Source organism: Oncorhynchus masou, chromosome 18 (assembly GCF_036934945.1).
Source record: "Oncorhynchus masou masou isolate Uvic2021 chromosome 18, UVic_Omas_1.1, whole genome shotgun sequence".
Taxonomy (NCBI): Eukaryota; Metazoa; Chordata; class Actinopteri; order Salmoniformes; family Salmonidae; genus Oncorhynchus; species Oncorhynchus masou.
Window position 1 is genome coordinate 36,061,665 of NC_088229.1, and position 17,055 is coordinate 36,078,719.

The following is a 17,055-nucleotide window of genomic DNA, read 5'->3' on the forward strand; positions in this document are numbered from 1 at the left end:
CAAAACAATACTCAAACTGTTGTAATATCTGAGCTGTGAAGGTCTAACTAGCTATGTTTCAATTAACTTGTCCAGTGATATTTTTGTCGACAATTAGAAAATTTGCATAGAAAATAGATGTGACAATTGACTGCTACAGTGTGTTTCCATTTAATTGTCTCGGTGTCGATAAAAACCGCTGCCTGGAAGTAATGACATCACAAACAATATATAATAAAAAAGTAACAGCTGGTGTCGAATAATAATGGGAGTTGAAGCGTTTCCATTATCCATTTAGGCAAACTGTGCATTAATAAATAACAATCCATATGCCCTCACCTATCTGTTTCGTGTCTCAGGTAGCCCGCAGAAGCCAGTTTGGATAGAATGCAAGTAAGTAATCTAATAACTCTAAAGTGCCAATATGTTTTTGTAATGGTGGATTCAATTTAGATTTTTTTGTCACTGACCTACACACAATACCCCATAATGTCAAAGTGCACTTATATTTTCTAAATGTGTACAAATGAATAAAAAATGAAAAGCTGAATTGTCTTGCGTCAATAGGCATTTAACCCCTTTGTTATGGCAAGCCTAAATAAGTTCAAGAGTAAAAATTTGCTTAACAAGTCACATAATAAGTTGACTCACTGTGTGCAATAGTGTTTAACATGATTTTTGAATGACTACCTCATCTCTGTATCTCCACACATTCAATTATCTGTAAAGGCCGTCAGTAGAGCAGTGAATTTCAAACAAAGATTCAACAACAAAGACCAGGGAAGTTTTGCAATGCCTCGCAAAGGGCACCTATGGTAGATGGGTAAGAATTTAAAAAAGCAGACAATGAATATTCCTTTGAGCATGGAGAAGTTACTAATTATACTGCAGATGGTGTATCAATACACTCAGTCACTACAAAGATACAGGCGTCCTTCCTAACTCAGTTGCCGGAGAGGAAGGAAACCGCTCAGGAATTTCACCGCGAGGCCAATGGTGACTTTAAAACAGTTAGAGTTGAATGGCTGTGACAGGAGAAAATTGAGGATGGACATTGTAGTTACTCCACCATAATAAACTCATTGACAGAGTGAAAAAAATGAAAACTTTGCAGAAAAAAATATATTCCTAAACATGCATCCTGTTCGCAACAAGGCACTAAAGTAATACTGCAAAAAATGTGGCAAAGCAATTAACTTTTAATCCTGAATAGTGTTAAGTTTAGGGAAAATCCAATACATTACGGAGTACCTCTATATTTTCAATAATAGTGGTGGCTGTATCATGTCATGGGTATGCTTGTAATCGTTAAGGACTGGGGAGTTTTTTCAGGATAAAAAAATGGATTGGAGCTAAGCACAGGCAAAATCTTAGAGCAAAACCTGGTTCTGTCTGCTTTCCGCCAGACATTGGGAGATGATTTCACCTTTCAGCAGGAAAATAACCTAAAACACAAGGCCAAATCTACACTGGAGTTGCTTACCAAGAAGACAGGGAATGTTCCTGAGTGGCCGAGTTACAGTTTTGGCTTAAATTTATGTGAAAATCTATGGTAAGACCTGAAAATGGTTGTCAACCAATTTGAAAGACCTTGAAGAATAATGGGCAAATGTTGTACAACCCAGGTGTGGAAAGCTCTTAAAGACTTACCCAGAAAGACCCAGAACCACTTCTACAAAGTATTGACTCAGGGGTGTGAATACTTCATCTCCGTATTTCATTTTCAATACATTTGCAAAAACTTCACTTTGTCATTATGGGGTATTGTGTGTAGATGGGTGAGAAAAAAATCTCATCCATTTTGAATTCAGGCTGTAACAAAATGAATAAATCAAGGAGTATGAATACTTTCTGAAGGCACTGTACATGTCCTCAAAGATGGCAAGCTCAGGTGTGACCATTCTAGCTAACGATAGGGCAGATATGTATGTGAACAACAGGCACAACTAAGTCGTTTTTTTCTCCAAAGTTGCCAGAATGCTGATTGCATCAACTTATATCAGTACATTTGTAACAGCCTAAATATTACTAAACTTTGATCAAATAAGCCTCACATAATTCAACATTCTCTCATAGACTTCCATACAAAAAAGAGATAGTTGATAGTAGCTTTAGATAGTAGCTTTAGTTGCCTGATGACATGCAGTACCAGTCAAAAGTTTGGACACACCTACTCATTCAAAGGCTTTTCTTTATTTTTACTATTTTCTACATTGTACAATAACAGTGAAGACATCCAATCTGTGAAATAACACATATGAAATCATGTACTAACCAAAAAAGTAGCCACCTTTTGCCTTGATGACAGCTTTGCACACTCTTGGCATTCTCTCAATCAGCTTCATCTGGAATGCATTTCCAACAGTCTTGAAGGAGTTCACATATACTGAGCACTTGTTGGCTGCTTTTCCTTCACTTTGCAGTCCAACTCATCCCAAACCATCTCAATTGGGTTGAGGTTGGGGGATTGTGGAGGCCAGGTCATCTGATGGAGCAGTCCATCACCCTTCGTGGTCAAATAGCCCTTACACAGCCTGGAGGTGTGTTGGGTCATTGTCCTGTTGAAAAACAAATGATAGTGGGACTAAGCACAAACCAGATGAGATGGTGTATTGCTGCAGAATGCTGCAGTAGCCATGCTGGTTAAGTGTGCCTTGAATTCTAAATAAATCACTGACAGTGTCACCAGAAAAGCACCCCCACACCATCACACCTCCTCCTCCATGCTTCACGGTAGGAATCACACATGCGGACATCATCTGTTCACCTACTCTGCATCTCAAAAAGACACAGCGGTTGGAACCAAAAATCTCAAATTTGGACTCATCAGAGCAAAGGACAGATTTCCATCGGTTTAATGTCCATTGCTCATGTTTCTTGGACCAAGCAAATCTCTTTGTATTATTGGTGTCCCTTAGTAGTGCTTTCTTTGCAGCAATTCAACCATGAAGGCCTGATTCACGCAGTCTCCTCTGAACAGTTGATGTTGAGATGTGTCTGTGAAGCATTTATTTGGACTGCAATCTGAGGTGCAGTTAACTCTAATGAACTTATCCTCTACAGCAGAGGTAACTCTGGGTCGTCCTTTCCTGTGGCGGTCCTCATGAGAGCCAGTTTCATCATAGCGGTTGATTTTTCCCCCGACTACACTTGAAGAAACTTTCAAAGTTGCTTACATTTTCCGGATTGTAATGATGGACTGGCAAAGGGTGGCTACTTTAAAGCATCTTCAATATATTTCGATTTGTTGAACACTTTTTTGATTACTACATGATTCCATGTGTTATTTCATAGTTTTGATGTCTTCACTATTATTCTACAATGTAGAAAATAGTAAAAATAAAGAAAATACCCTGAAATGAGGTGTGTCCAAACTTTTGACTGGTGTGTGATCACGTGCCCCGTGATCCTTCAAAATGATTCGGCACTCATCATTTATTTGAAAAACAGTTTCCATCCTCATTTGTCGCAATAAAAGAAAGTTACACAAAATAAAAATCCACCCCTCGAACAGATAACATTTTTGTCGACCTTTAGAAAATGTCTCCAATGTCAGCCATTTTTACATTACACAACACAAAGATTTTTTGGGGGACATTACTTTTGTCAAATAAACCTGGGTCAATGGAAACCAGCCTACTTAAATACACATTACTCTACAAGGGTCTGACTCCGGACCCTACTGGAACAGTTAACATCAATGTTTAACCTTCACCATCCCCCACTACCCTTCCTGGCCTTCCCCTGCCATCCAGCCCGGGCCAGGAAAGAAGGGAGAGATAAGCAAAGGGAAACGCAGGGAGAATGAGACAACACAGCCCAGTGGAGTCCCAGGACGTCCATTACAACGAGAGAGAGACGAGCTGGATTTCCCTCACCTAACATCTATTATAAACTGGGTGGGTTGAGCCCTGAATGCTGATTGGCTGACAGCCGTGGTATATCAGATCGTATACCACGGGTATGACAAAACATGTATTTTTACTGCTCCAATTCTGTTGGTAAACAGTTTATGTAGCAATAAGGCATCTCGGGGATTTGTGATATATGGCCAATATACCACGGCTACGGGCTGTGCGTTGCGTCATGCATAAGAACAGCCTTTAGCTGTGGTATATTGGCCATATACCACACCCCCTCGGGTCTTATTGCTTAAACCTTTTAACAACCTTTTTTTCAATTTTCGCCTAAAATGACATACCTAAATCTAACTGCCTGTAGCTCAGGACCTGAAACAAGGATATGCATATTCTTGATACCATTTGAAAGGAAACACTTTGAAGTTTGTGGAAATGTAAAATTAATGTAGGAGAATATAACACATTAGATCTGGTAAAGGATAATACAAAAAAAAACATGTGTTCTTTTTGGAGGTTTTCCCCCATCATCTTTGAAATGTAAGCAGTATGTGTGCAAAGTTTCAGACTGATCCAGTGAAGAATTGTGCCGAATTGGTCAATTGATACATTTTCATTGTACGTAACTATAGAGAACATACAAAAATGCTTTGGTAATAAAAATGTTTACACACCCCCAGGAATGTCATACATGATGGATCATTATCTTATTCACTAACTTTCACACATCTACATGGTCGGGCGGGGTGGGTGTGGAGCCAAAGACAGCAGTGGGGTCAAAATGTAGACCCCAGTCCCTACATTTGAACATAAAAATAGATTTGATCAAACAAAACTATGTAACATTTTATCTCTGGGACCCTCAGGATGACAAATCAGAGCAAAATGACTGAATTTAAGTACATTATTTACCTACAGAGGTGAATGTATCAAACCAGTTGCCGTGATAAACATTTTTGTTGTTGTTGTGCACTCTCCTCAAACAATAGCATGGTACTTTTTCACTGCAATAGCTACTATTAATTGGACACCGCAGTTAGATTAACAACAATTTAAGCTTCCTGCCCATATAAGTTGTGTCTATGACCCGGCTGTTGTATACAACGTCATTCTAGTCACATTAGCGCATGTTAGCAACCACCCATCCCGTGGAGGTTAAATAACACACGGGTAAGTAGACACTCTACGAATAACTTGTTAATTACTCTCTCATTGAGTGTGTCTGTGAGAGTGTGTGTGTTGAGAGTGTGTGTGTTGAGAGTGTGTGTGGTGAGAGAGTGTGTGGTGAGAGAGTGTGTGTTGAGAGTGTGTGTGTTGAGAGTGTGTGTGTTGAGAGTGTGTGTGTTGAGAGTGTGTGTGTTGAGAGTGTGATAGTGTGAGTGTGAGTGTGATGTGAGTGTGATGTGAGTGTGTGAGATATGAGAGTGAGAGTGTGACGTGAGTGCGTGATATGAGAGTGTGCGTGATATGCGATTACACAAGTAAGAGCAGTTAGCTTGGTCACAGGGTAAGGCATCCCTGAATAGTCACAAATAAATAAAATTGCAAAGAACTGTGCTTAAAAGGACATGGCTCTCATCAGTTCGTTTAAAAGGACTTTCATCCGTTCATGATAACTTAATAAGTATGGCTTTTGGGGGCTTTTCACTATCAAACAGGATATTTTGATATCATTTATTTTTGGTGTAATCTCTCAAGCAAATAAATGTGTTCGAAAATGGAATCTTATCCATTGATGTTGGTGCAGAGCCGACTTTCAATAGCAAAACAGTGCAGACACAAAATAAGGCTGCCAATTCTCAATTATACCACACACACACACACACACGAACACACACACACGCAGTTAGGCAGCCCAAAGTCACCACATAGCCACAGGCATCAGCCAGGTCAGACCTCAACATGGACCCCCGGCCTTAATGTTATTAAGAGCTACTGCCTGGCCTGCCACACTCACCACTCACTGCTGCTGCCAGCCTAACTGCTCTCTCTCCGTCTCTCTCTCCGTCTCTCTCTCGCTCTCTCTGCTAAAGAGCGGTGCGCTAAAGGCCGATGCTGGACCTTTTCCAGGAGCTTTTTCCAACTCATGAGCCTCTTAAAAGCTTCCGTTGCCAAAGCAGAGCCACTCTCTCTCTCCTCGCACTGCAGGAAGTCAGAGGCCTGCTGTTTACCAGAACTCCACACTTCTCTTTTGTAGTCAGCTCTCCAAATACAGAACTGTTTCACTATAACTGTTCATAATTCAGTGAAATGTAATGTCATGGGACAGGGTTAGACTTGACGATTTCATACACGGAGGTCAAAAGAGGTCATATTCCTCAAAGGGCTGTTGTGGCGTAAAGGTCGTTCTATATGAATTCAATCACTTTCTGACTGCACTCCTTTTGAGTTGAATGAAACCTTCCATACATGCGTGCTCATGGTAGAAGTGTTCAGAAATACCAAATATCAGACAGAAGCTGTGGTAAGTTTATATGACCTCCTTTCAAACAGCCCCTTATTTACTGGTATCCTTTCATACATACCAGTGGGTAACTGGCAAATTGGGAGGGGTGCAGATTGTTGTTAAACCATGGCAGCTGTTTGCAGTTCAAATTAGGGACGTGTTAATGAATTTACCTGCAGAAAAGCAGAGAACCATTCACACAGACCCATACCTGTATTTTGGTTACAGGGTCTGTGAAAATGCAGTAATTATGACTAGGTCTTTAGGTGGCTTTTATTTTCTACGCCTTTTACCTCCTACCCCTTTCAGATATGAAAAAAGCTGGTATAAAATGCAAGCATGTAAAATTAGTGGGATTTTGGTCTGTGTATGAAAGGGATAAATATCCTTTTATGAGCGCTTGGCTCTGAAGTCAAGTTGCCGTTGCTGCCACATAATTATGGACACTCCCATCCTGCACACGCTTAGAAACACACTCTCGCTCACACACACACCCAATACCCCTACGCACCCTTCTGAACAACAATTACAGACTTCCCAAAGCCAACTCTATAATGTGCGTTTGTCTGAGTGGAAGAAGTACATAGTAGTGGGGACGTGGTGGTGTGGTGTCACGTTGAGAGGTGACATGTGGCACTGGAGATAACATCTCGGGACAGATTGGAGAGGCCATCTGGAGGTCTGGATGAGTGTCCGCAGTGAAAGGGATCAGTGGGACAGGGAAGAGCGAGTGAGCTGTCAGAGATCTGGAAAGTTCCAATATGATACGGGCCTTTGTCTGACGGTGATGTAAATCCATTTGAATTCAATCACTTTTTGACAGCATCCCTTTTAATTGAAACAAAACTTTCCATATATGTTTGCCCATGGAAGAAGTGGTCAGAAAGTGACATTTTGGACCGGAATCAGGAGATAGAGGTGCTCAAAGTTGACGCATTTTGCATACCCCACCCTACCAAAATACATCCATGTCTTAATCAGTGAAAACGATAAACGAGTTTGAGTTTGATATCATTTGAAAGCTTCCAACAGGTCTGCCAGGGTTATGATTTCAGGTCCTAAAGTCACCTTCTGACCACTTCTACATTGGGCAAACACTTATGGTTACCGTATGTATGGTAAGGTTTCGTTCAAATTAGAAATGGGTACAGTCAAAAAGGGATTTAAAATCATGTGAATTCTTGTATCTTACACTAGTTTTATACTGTTTTTTTCAACTGAGGGGGAAAACAAACGTTCTCCGTTTCCTAGAAACTCGGGAGAGCAACAAAGAAGGTATATTTGAGGAGCGATTATTTCCCATTTAAGCTTGGCCAACTGTGCACCGATGACATGCGGCTTGACTCCTGCCTTCATTAAAATTGCTCAGCCGGCCCCAGGAGACAATTGGTTTTCTCTGAATGCTGAAGTTGACATCAGTGACAATGTTGTGGTGCATAGGCGGCTAGCGTTAGGCTAAAGCGCTAGGCTAAAGCGCTAGGAGATAGCAATGCTGTACTCCTTTGGTTATTGGACAAATAACTTTCCCACAACATTTTGGGAAACAAAATGAGACATGCTGGTAACATGGACGCTGCTACCTGACAGAGAGAGTAAAGTCCCCCGGGTTGCTCTTGCTCGGCCGGGCTAGGAAACTGCCGTGGACCCCCCGCGTCAACAGGAGCTGCTCTGCCTCGATGCCGGTGATGTTGGGGTGGAACCACCTTAAAGAACACAGAGTGAGAGAGAGAAAGAGAGAGAATAGTTTTGATCACAAAAGCCAAATCCAGAGTCACCAGTGTTTCTCTATACATCCTAAGGGACTTCCAGGCGTATACAGAATGTTAGTTAATTACCTTCAAATAACCTACCATTTCCATTCTCGGAACGTTAATAAAACCTCCCAGGAAAACTGTTAGAACCTCCCTGCAACCTAAACATTTACATTCCCAGAAGAGGCAAAACTTTTTTTTTAAACTTAACATTTTACCGGTCAGGAAACGTATGGCTTTGGTCCCAAAACCAATGGGAAACCCACAACTTCCATAGAGCCAAATGTGCTAGCTGGGTCAGTTTGGTGACAGTAGTTAGATACACATAAAAAGTGAGATATAAACCTTTGGAAAGCAGAACACCAATATTTACAGAGCTTAATATAACTGGCAAATGTTTACTTCCTGTGTTATATAACCAAGTAGAGAGTAAAAGATAACATTTACTCCATCCAGCTCACATTTTGATAAACCCTATCGTCCACTATCAACCATTACAAATTTGGATGTTACATTGTCCACCAACCTAAAATAATATAGAGAAATACACACTAGCGTAATTGAAAAGTATGGCTCTGGTCTGTGTCCTTCTATAACTATCTTCCCCTACCTATAACCCTACTGTTCTGTCATAAATAAAATTTAAAAAATCAATACTAAATTGGATTGTGACTCCTCTTCATAGCAAAAGATCTATAGATGTCTGAGAAATACAATTTATGTGGTTATGCTAAGAAATGCAACATGGAATAATGTTTTTTCCTCTTCATAATGTGTGTTTTTCATCATTGGTAGTATGCTAAAGTAGTAAAGCATGCCAGTTGTTTGGAGTTGCAGCTCATGGTTCAGTTAGTTCACAGGGTTAAAACCTCGAACTCAGGGGTCTCCAACCTTTTCTAGCATGAGAGCTAGTGTCATGTGTTTGTTCACCTGCACCCGGACACATTTTCTAATAACCCATCTGCAACCGCACGACTATATGTGATGAAGTGAAATTCTTAAGCACGCACCCGATCCTAACCCATAAATATAGAAAATGCACTGTACACAGTCAGAGATAGTGGAATTCATTTGACAGGCCTTTTAGATATTAGCCTGTTTCTGTTTATCATTTCCAGCCATTTGGTGGTGGTGTAAAGTACTTAATTAATACTTTAGAGTAATTTTACTTAAGTTGTTTTTCGGGGTACTTTATTATTTATATATTTTGGTCAACTTTTACTTCACTGCATTCCTATAGAAAATAATGTACTTTTTACTCTTTACATTTTCCCTGACACCCAAAAGTACTCATTATATTTTGAATGTTTAGCAGGACAGAAAATGGTCCAATTCAAAGCACTTATCAAGAGAACATCCCTGGTCACCTCTACTGTCTCTGATCTGGCGAGCTCACGAAACACACATGCTTCGTTTGTAAATTACGTCTGAGTGTTGGAGAGTGCCCCTGGCTATCCGTACATTTAAATAACAAGAAAGTGGCACAGTCTGGTTTGCTTAATATAAGGAATTTGAAATTATTTATACTTTTACTTTTGATATTTAAGTATATTTTAGCAATTACATTTACTTTTGATACTTAAGTATATTTAAAACCAAAATACTCAAGTAGTATTTTACTGGGTGACTCACTTTTACTTGAGTAATTTTCTATTAAGGTATCTTGACTTTGACAACTGGGTACTTTTTCCACCACTGCAATTTGGTAGGCTATTTGTTAGTCAACTTGACTATCAGATACATACATCTTCTTTTGTCATTACTGGTTGCCCTATAAGACTAAATAAACCCTTGCTCACAAGAATAATGTCATGGCGGAGATCTTTGTGGGCTATACTCAGCCTTGTCTCAGGATGGTAAGTTGGTGGTTGAAGATATCCCTCTAGTGGTGTGGGGGCTGTGCTTTGGCAAAGTGGGTGGGGTTATATCCTTCCTGTTTGGCCCTGTCCGGGGGTGTCCTCGGATGGGGCCACAGTGTCTCCTGACCCCTCCTGTCTCAGCTTCCAGTATTTATGCTGCAGTAGTATGTGTCGGGGGGCTAGGGTCAGTTTGTTATATCTGGAGTACTTCTCCTGTCCTATTCAGTGTCCTGTGTGAATCTAAGTGTGCGTTCTCTAATTCTCTCCTTCTCTCTCTCTTTCTCTCGGAGGACCATGCCCCAGGACTACCTGACATGATGACTGTCCCCAGTCCACCTGGCCGTGCTGCTGCTCCAGTTTCAACTGTTCTGCCTTAATAATAATAATAATAATAATATTATTCGACCATGCTGGTCATTTATGAACATTTGAACATCTTGGCCATGTTCTGTTATAATCTCCACCCGGCACAGCCAGAAGAGGACTGGCCACCCCACATAGCCTGGTTCCTCTAGGTTTCTTCCTAGGTTTTGGCCTTTCTAGGGAGTTTTTCCTAGCCAACGTGCTTCTACACCTGCATTGCTTGCTGTTTGGGGTTTTAGGCTGGGTTTCTGTACAGCACTTTGAGATATCAGCTGATGTACGAAGGGCTATATAAATACATTTGATTTGATTTTGCAGCAAAGATGTTTATAAACCGAGGAGAAAATGCTAACTGATGCCATTTCCAAATGGCATCAGACCGGCTTGAAGGACATTAAAAACTGTTACATGTTTTTTGTTAAGATTTCAGTTTGGCTCGGATGCCTATTTTATGTGGTTGAAATACTAATCAGCTCTTAAGATGCTGAAAGAAATCAAACATATTTCTCCTCTCCCGTTCCCCAAAAAAATGACATTTGGTGTATAATTTACTGCAAAAAAATACTTAATTCTGCAGGAGTTAATATTATATTAGGCTATGTTAGATGTTATAGACCTACAGTCAGTGGCTAGGTTTCCATCCAATTGGTGAATATTCAAAAATCGCATAAAAACAATCTGTGCATTTTCCCACCAGTGATGTTTCCGTCAAATTGACTTGTTGCGGATAAAAGGCTATGCGTGATAACATAGTGTACATAAAAATACCATTTGTAGTTCAATTCCTATGTACCGTGGCATTTTCAACTCTACTGATGGTTTTCTCACAAAAAAAATCCGTTATATAGCGAGTCTGCCCACTGCGCACTGTTGGCTAGAGCACACGTGACGAACGGACAAGAACGAGATGATTTTTATTTGTCAAACGGCAGCCAACAATCGATCATCATGTCATCAGAATACGACCGTCAATATTTATTGGAAAGGAGCATCAACCTCATCACCTTGCACTTTCACCACCCTGTGAAGTTCATCATTTATTTAATCTGTAACCTAATAAACTGCATGCTTTCCCGAGTCGTAGTGGGAGGACCACACAACATGTCATCGCGTGACTAAGTTTACTTTGATATGGTTATTTATATGAATATTTACACATCATTCTTGCATAATTATTTTTAAAAAGACAAAAACATCCCACCTAGAAGTCCCCATCATGTAACTGTCTAATTTGTGTAGCACCACAAACATAACACTGCCATCCCAAACATTATATGACTGTTCTGTTCCTCCCTTCTAGATATTTTCAACTCTCCATTTTGCAGCTTTTCTCTTCTTGAATTAATCTCCATTGTTAATTTTGCCTCAGTGGATCAATGTTAACTTTTTCTGCCCAAGATTCCAAAAGCATTTGGCAATTGATGTGTATTGGTGCGAAGACCATTCTTGAGGGTAAAAGATTTGAGTGTAATACCCCTCTAATTGAGAATTTTAGGAGCGAAGAATGTGCTGGTCTAGCAATATTTTTGCTCCTGCATATGTCATGACAGAGTTTGCAAAACAAAAGCCCACCTGATTGATACTGTAGAAAGAATCCTGATATACACCGAGTGTACAAAACATTAAGAACACCTTTTGCCTCAGAACAGCCTCAATTCGTCGGGCAAGGACTCTATAAGATGTCGAAAGCGTTCCACATGGATGGTGACCCATGTTGAATCCAATGCTTCCCACAGTTGTGTCAAGTTCTTGACAAACTGGTGCGCTTGGCACCTATTACCATACCCCATTCAAAAGGCACTTAATATTTTGTCTTGCCCATTCACCCTCTGAATGACACACATTCACAATCCATGTTGCAATTGTCCCAAGGCTTAAAAATCCTTATTTAACCTGTCTCCTCCCCTTCATCTACACTGATTGAAGTGGATTTAACAAGTGACATCAATAAGGGATCATAGCCTTCACCTGGACTTACCTAGTCAGTCTATGTCACGGAAATAGCAGCTGTTCTTAATGTTTTGTACACTCAGTGAAATTCTGCCAGATATACTTACTTTGCAGTTACCATTTAATCGTGAAGGTTTTGGGGAAAGTCTTTGCCTACTCAGAAGACAGTTATTTCTAACTGGCTACACGAAGTGAACGATAAACAGAGGCGCACACCACACAGAGGCAATATTCCTAGAAATGAATTGGCAGATATTGTGTTACGCTTGGCTTTTTAAGCCAATTGTGTCTAACCAGGGGTGGGACAATGTCAATGTGGATTTAATTATCTATATTATCTGGGAGCTTGTGGTGTCTGATACTTGTGATCTATTACTTATTAGCGTCTCAAGGCCCATTTCCACAAGTGGCTGCTATGGCCAATGAATTCACTATTGTGGCTTTTTAAGTCTTGTGAAAGTACAGAACTGTGAACCTATTTGCATGAAGCATAATGAATAATGACATTAAAACGACAGCTGACGTTGATTGAGCCCATTGCAATGATGTTGTGAATGGAAAAGAGAGCTCATGGTACGTTTTGTAGATGCACAAGAGCGGGTTGAGAATTTCCACAAAACACTGTGTTGAATATGGTTGGATACGCACTTAGATGAATGTAGTGCAATGTTCTGGTATCAGACTTAAAGGTGCAAACTGTAGCTTCTTTGTCTGCTGTGGCCACGAGACAGGTTGCACCCACTATTGATGCTTCAACAAACTCATACACTCTCAAAAAAAATAAAATTCTTTGTTCAATTTAATCCAATCGGTGCACAGAATCCTCACAAAGGCCCTCGTCCTTAGTCCTGCCAGGTCAATAAATGACAGGAAACAAACTAAGATGAGCTGTCAAAACAATAGCCTATGAATATTAAAAACACACCTACTGGGTGTTGTGACACTGTCAATAGTCTGTTACGCCATAAAACAGCAAAAGCCAAACCTCAAGACCTAGTTCACTGCTTTACCAATACCACCCTTTCCTACAACTGCTTGCTCCTGCACATCTCCATCAGTTGCTTCAGAATCCAAACCATTTAGCGAGCAACAGCACAACAGAGTTTCCATTGAAGTATGCATAAAGTGTGCATACTTCCTTAAAGTATGCATTTCCACATTCCCCGTCATGGACTTACAGGCATTGTATAGGTGCTGTATAAGCTTTGGGTGGGGGGGGATGGGGGTAGTTTCCGACATTGTTAAAACCATGACTGAGTGTGCAAGTGCACACTTTTGGAGAAGTGTGAAGAACCAGGTCGTAGCTACAGTGAATTTAGTGGTGGTTTAAATACAGCCCTACTTTCAGAACACTGTTTACAATGTGTTAAGAAAAACACTGCAGGGGACTTTTGAAGATGACTTAATAGAAAATATCAGCGATAAGAGGGGGATTTTGTTAAATGCCAGTGATTCAACACGAGTGGGAAAAAAATAGATTTTGACACTAACATTTAGAGAAACAGTGAGTCACACAGCCCATTCATTTCCACAGCAAGAGATTGCTTTCCTTCCCCCGCGCTTCCCAAAGAAGTATGGACAGTGATACATGCAGCAAGCGCAACAACAAGAGATCCTTTTATTCAACTCCACATACAATCTTTACCAGATCAAGTTTCTATGCCCTGGCACAGTAGTGAGTATTTGGGTATTTTCATGTTCATATTTAGGACAGCAAAAAAAAACATGACCAGTGTCATGAAAAAAATAAATGTTTTTTTTTCTCTTAAGGGACTGTATTCATAAGATAAGGACATCAACAGACATGTTAACACTAGATCTACTTACAAGCCTTGTGAGACTTTCGTACAGCCTTCAAGTAGCCGTGAAACACACATCCTTTCATATTTCTGTTTGATGGCAAAACTATGGATCCAATTTAACCGGACTCGTGGGGAGCTTGAGCTCAACCGCTGGGCAAACATCTATATCGATTAAGTCCCTACAACGTCAAACGAGTAAAACCCAGTCCTTGGAATGGCGGATCGCTGTCCTGTGCCTTCGCTCCGAACCTCCGGTGGAATTGCACTCAGATCAGGATGAATCACGCTTTATTGACAGCTTGTCATTCACAAAGCAGATTCACGAGAGAGAGAGAGAGAGAGAGAGAGAGAGAGATGTCAACAGTAGACAGTAGTGGAGCTGATGGAAGAGGGAACAGACGGGGCCAAAGCCACGGGAAGCTGCAGACATCTGGGGACTGACACTGGCCCAGATTGCACCTGACCCCCTCATCCACCCAGGCACCATGCTTTTTCTCATTCCAAGCCCAGGAGATTACTGAGGAACTTTTCAAACAGCAGCAGCAAATCATAACCGATTACCACTGGCATTCACCACGGGATTAGACACAAATACATGGCAGGGGGGGGATGAATAAGGCTCTCTCTGATATCATCAAATGCCCAAGCTGTGGCATTAACATTGGACTGGGATATAGAGCAATTGTTTTGTGTGTGGAGACTCAGAAACACACCTGATGTACTGTAGAATAGGGATCACTATGGTCCACCTGGTTCAAAAACAAGCAGTCAGTAGGAGATAAGAGGAATTACAAGTACATGACTGTTACCAGTACAATACATTGTATTGCTGTAGTAGCAAGATAACAGCAATGTAGTGTTTTATTCTTTTTTTGGTATTCAATCTTTTTTCTGTGAGTTGTTGAGCACGTTTGACATTTCTAACAGTCAACTTTTTCTCTGTTTGAAATTTCAGCAGCACCATGCTCTATCTACCAAGCTATAATAACTACAAATCCCATTCTCGGAGCCAAAATCAATGTTTCTGTCAAGGATGGCGAGGCACACCAAACACTTTCCATCCTGTGCATTACCACAGGCCTCATGTACCATGACCTCAAGACAAACCAAACCAAATAGCAGGGTCGTATTTAGTAGGCACCAAATGGAAGAAAACACACTGAAACAGGGAGTGACTACATGGATTGGTCAAATAAGATTCACTTGTTTTTGTTTTCCTTCGTTAAAATGTTTTGCTACAGTGTGCACAAATGAATACAGCCCGGTGTGAAAACTTAACATAAAAAGGTTGTTCGAGTTCCTTGTTTCAATCACAGCGGACAAGAATCAAGCTCATCTCTACTAAGCAGTATAGCCTTACGTGCCAGTCTTCCAGATTATCCTACGATACAATGAGTGTATGGCGTCAGGCTTTGCAAAACCTAACTATGCACTTTACAGAGAATACCATACGGCAGAGGTTGGACAGAGCTACATCAAACTGTTATGTCTTCTATAATACTCCACTTTGTATGACAGTACCTTTAACATTCAACAAATCAGTTTGGTACTATTCTACACACGGCTATGTGGCTTAGCTGTGCAGAAGAGGGAACTATTATTGCTCAGTACAGGGGGAGGAAGGGGAAAATAAAAATCGAAATGTAAAGGAGAAATACTGTAGCGCACATTTTTATGTCTATTAGATTTCTGCTGTACAACCAGTCCTTTCATAATCATATATAGTATTATAATTACACTATTACATAATGTGGTAATAAAAAAAAAGAGGTAAGTCTCAATAAACAACAAGCTCCACATCCTCCTGATCACACTGCTGCCCACCAGTTGTTACTTGAACTAAGAGTATGTGCAACATTCTATGTACAGTACCAGTCAAACGTTTGAACACACCTACTCATTCATGGGTTTCTCTTCATTTTTACTATTTTCTACATTGTAGAACAATAGTGAAGACCTCAAAATGATGAAATAACACATATGGAATCATGTAGTAACCAAAACAAAGTGTTAAACATATTTTATATTTGAGATTTTTTAAAGTAGACACCCTTTGCCTTGATGACAGCATTGCACACTCTTGGCAAAACATTGAAAAAGTCATCCTTTTTAAATAAAACTAAATTAGTCATATGTTCACCAAATAATGGATTAAAACACACGGTTTTGCAATGAATGTCTACAGTAGCCTCAACAGCACTCTGTAGGATAGCACCATGGTGTAGCCGGAGGACAGCTAGCTTCTGTACTCTTCTGGGTACATTGACTTCAATACAAAACCTAGGAGGGTCATAGTTCTCACCCCCTTCCATAGACAGTAATTATGACATCTTCCGGAGGACATCCTCCAATCTATCAGAGCTCTTGAAGCATGAACTGATGTTGTCCACCCAATCAAAGGATCAGATAATGAATCTAGTACTGAAAGCATAAGCTGCAGCTAGGTAGCACTGCAGTGCATAACATGTGGTGAGTAGTTGACTCAAAGAGAGGGAAAGACAATAGTTGAATAGTTTTGAGCAAATTAATTTCTTCCAAAATGAAGGAGAAGCAAGAAAAAGACAAAGACCCGAGGTTTCATTATTTATTTTTCACTTTCTTAGCTAGCAAATGGAGCTAGCTACTTCAGCCTACTCAAACACCTTGCTCAAGCAGAGGGATACTATGTTAGCTAGCTGGCTATGACTATCCAACACAACACTGGAACTCTTCAAAGTCTAGGTAAGCTTTTGGTTTTACAAATGTATTGCCACCAGGGCACACCGGTGTAACTGCTAAACTGCTTACTGAAGGTACACTAACATTACTGCATGATTGTAGCGAGTTTACTAATGCATTAGTATTATTAGCTATGCTGATTATGACGTTACTTTAGCTAATATTGTGACAACGACGTAGGCCGTGTATAGCGGTTATAATATGGTTTGGCTTGAAAAGTTTTTTGTTTTGTTTTGCCTGGTCACATACAGCTGATATGTTGTGCATTGAAGTCCACAAGTGAAGGTTAACTAGGCAAGTCAGTTAAGAACAAATATTATTTACAATGAC

At 40.3% G+C, this 17,055-nt stretch overlaps 1 protein-coding gene across 2 annotated transcripts in view; it reads right to left on the bottom strand.

The window, feature by feature from the left end:
- Positions 1-17,055, bottom strand: part of LOC135504499 (tyrosine-protein phosphatase non-receptor type 11-like) — a 58,056-nt gene that overhangs the window by 23,985 nt on the left and 17,016 nt on the right. For both annotated transcript variants that reach the window (XM_064923144.1, XM_064923143.1), the window contains exon 2: positions 7,863-7,985. In XM_064923144.1, coding sequence (XP_064779216.1) covers positions 7,863-7,985 — 123 coding nt within the window. The remainder of the gene's footprint in view (positions 1-7,862; positions 7,986-17,055) is intronic.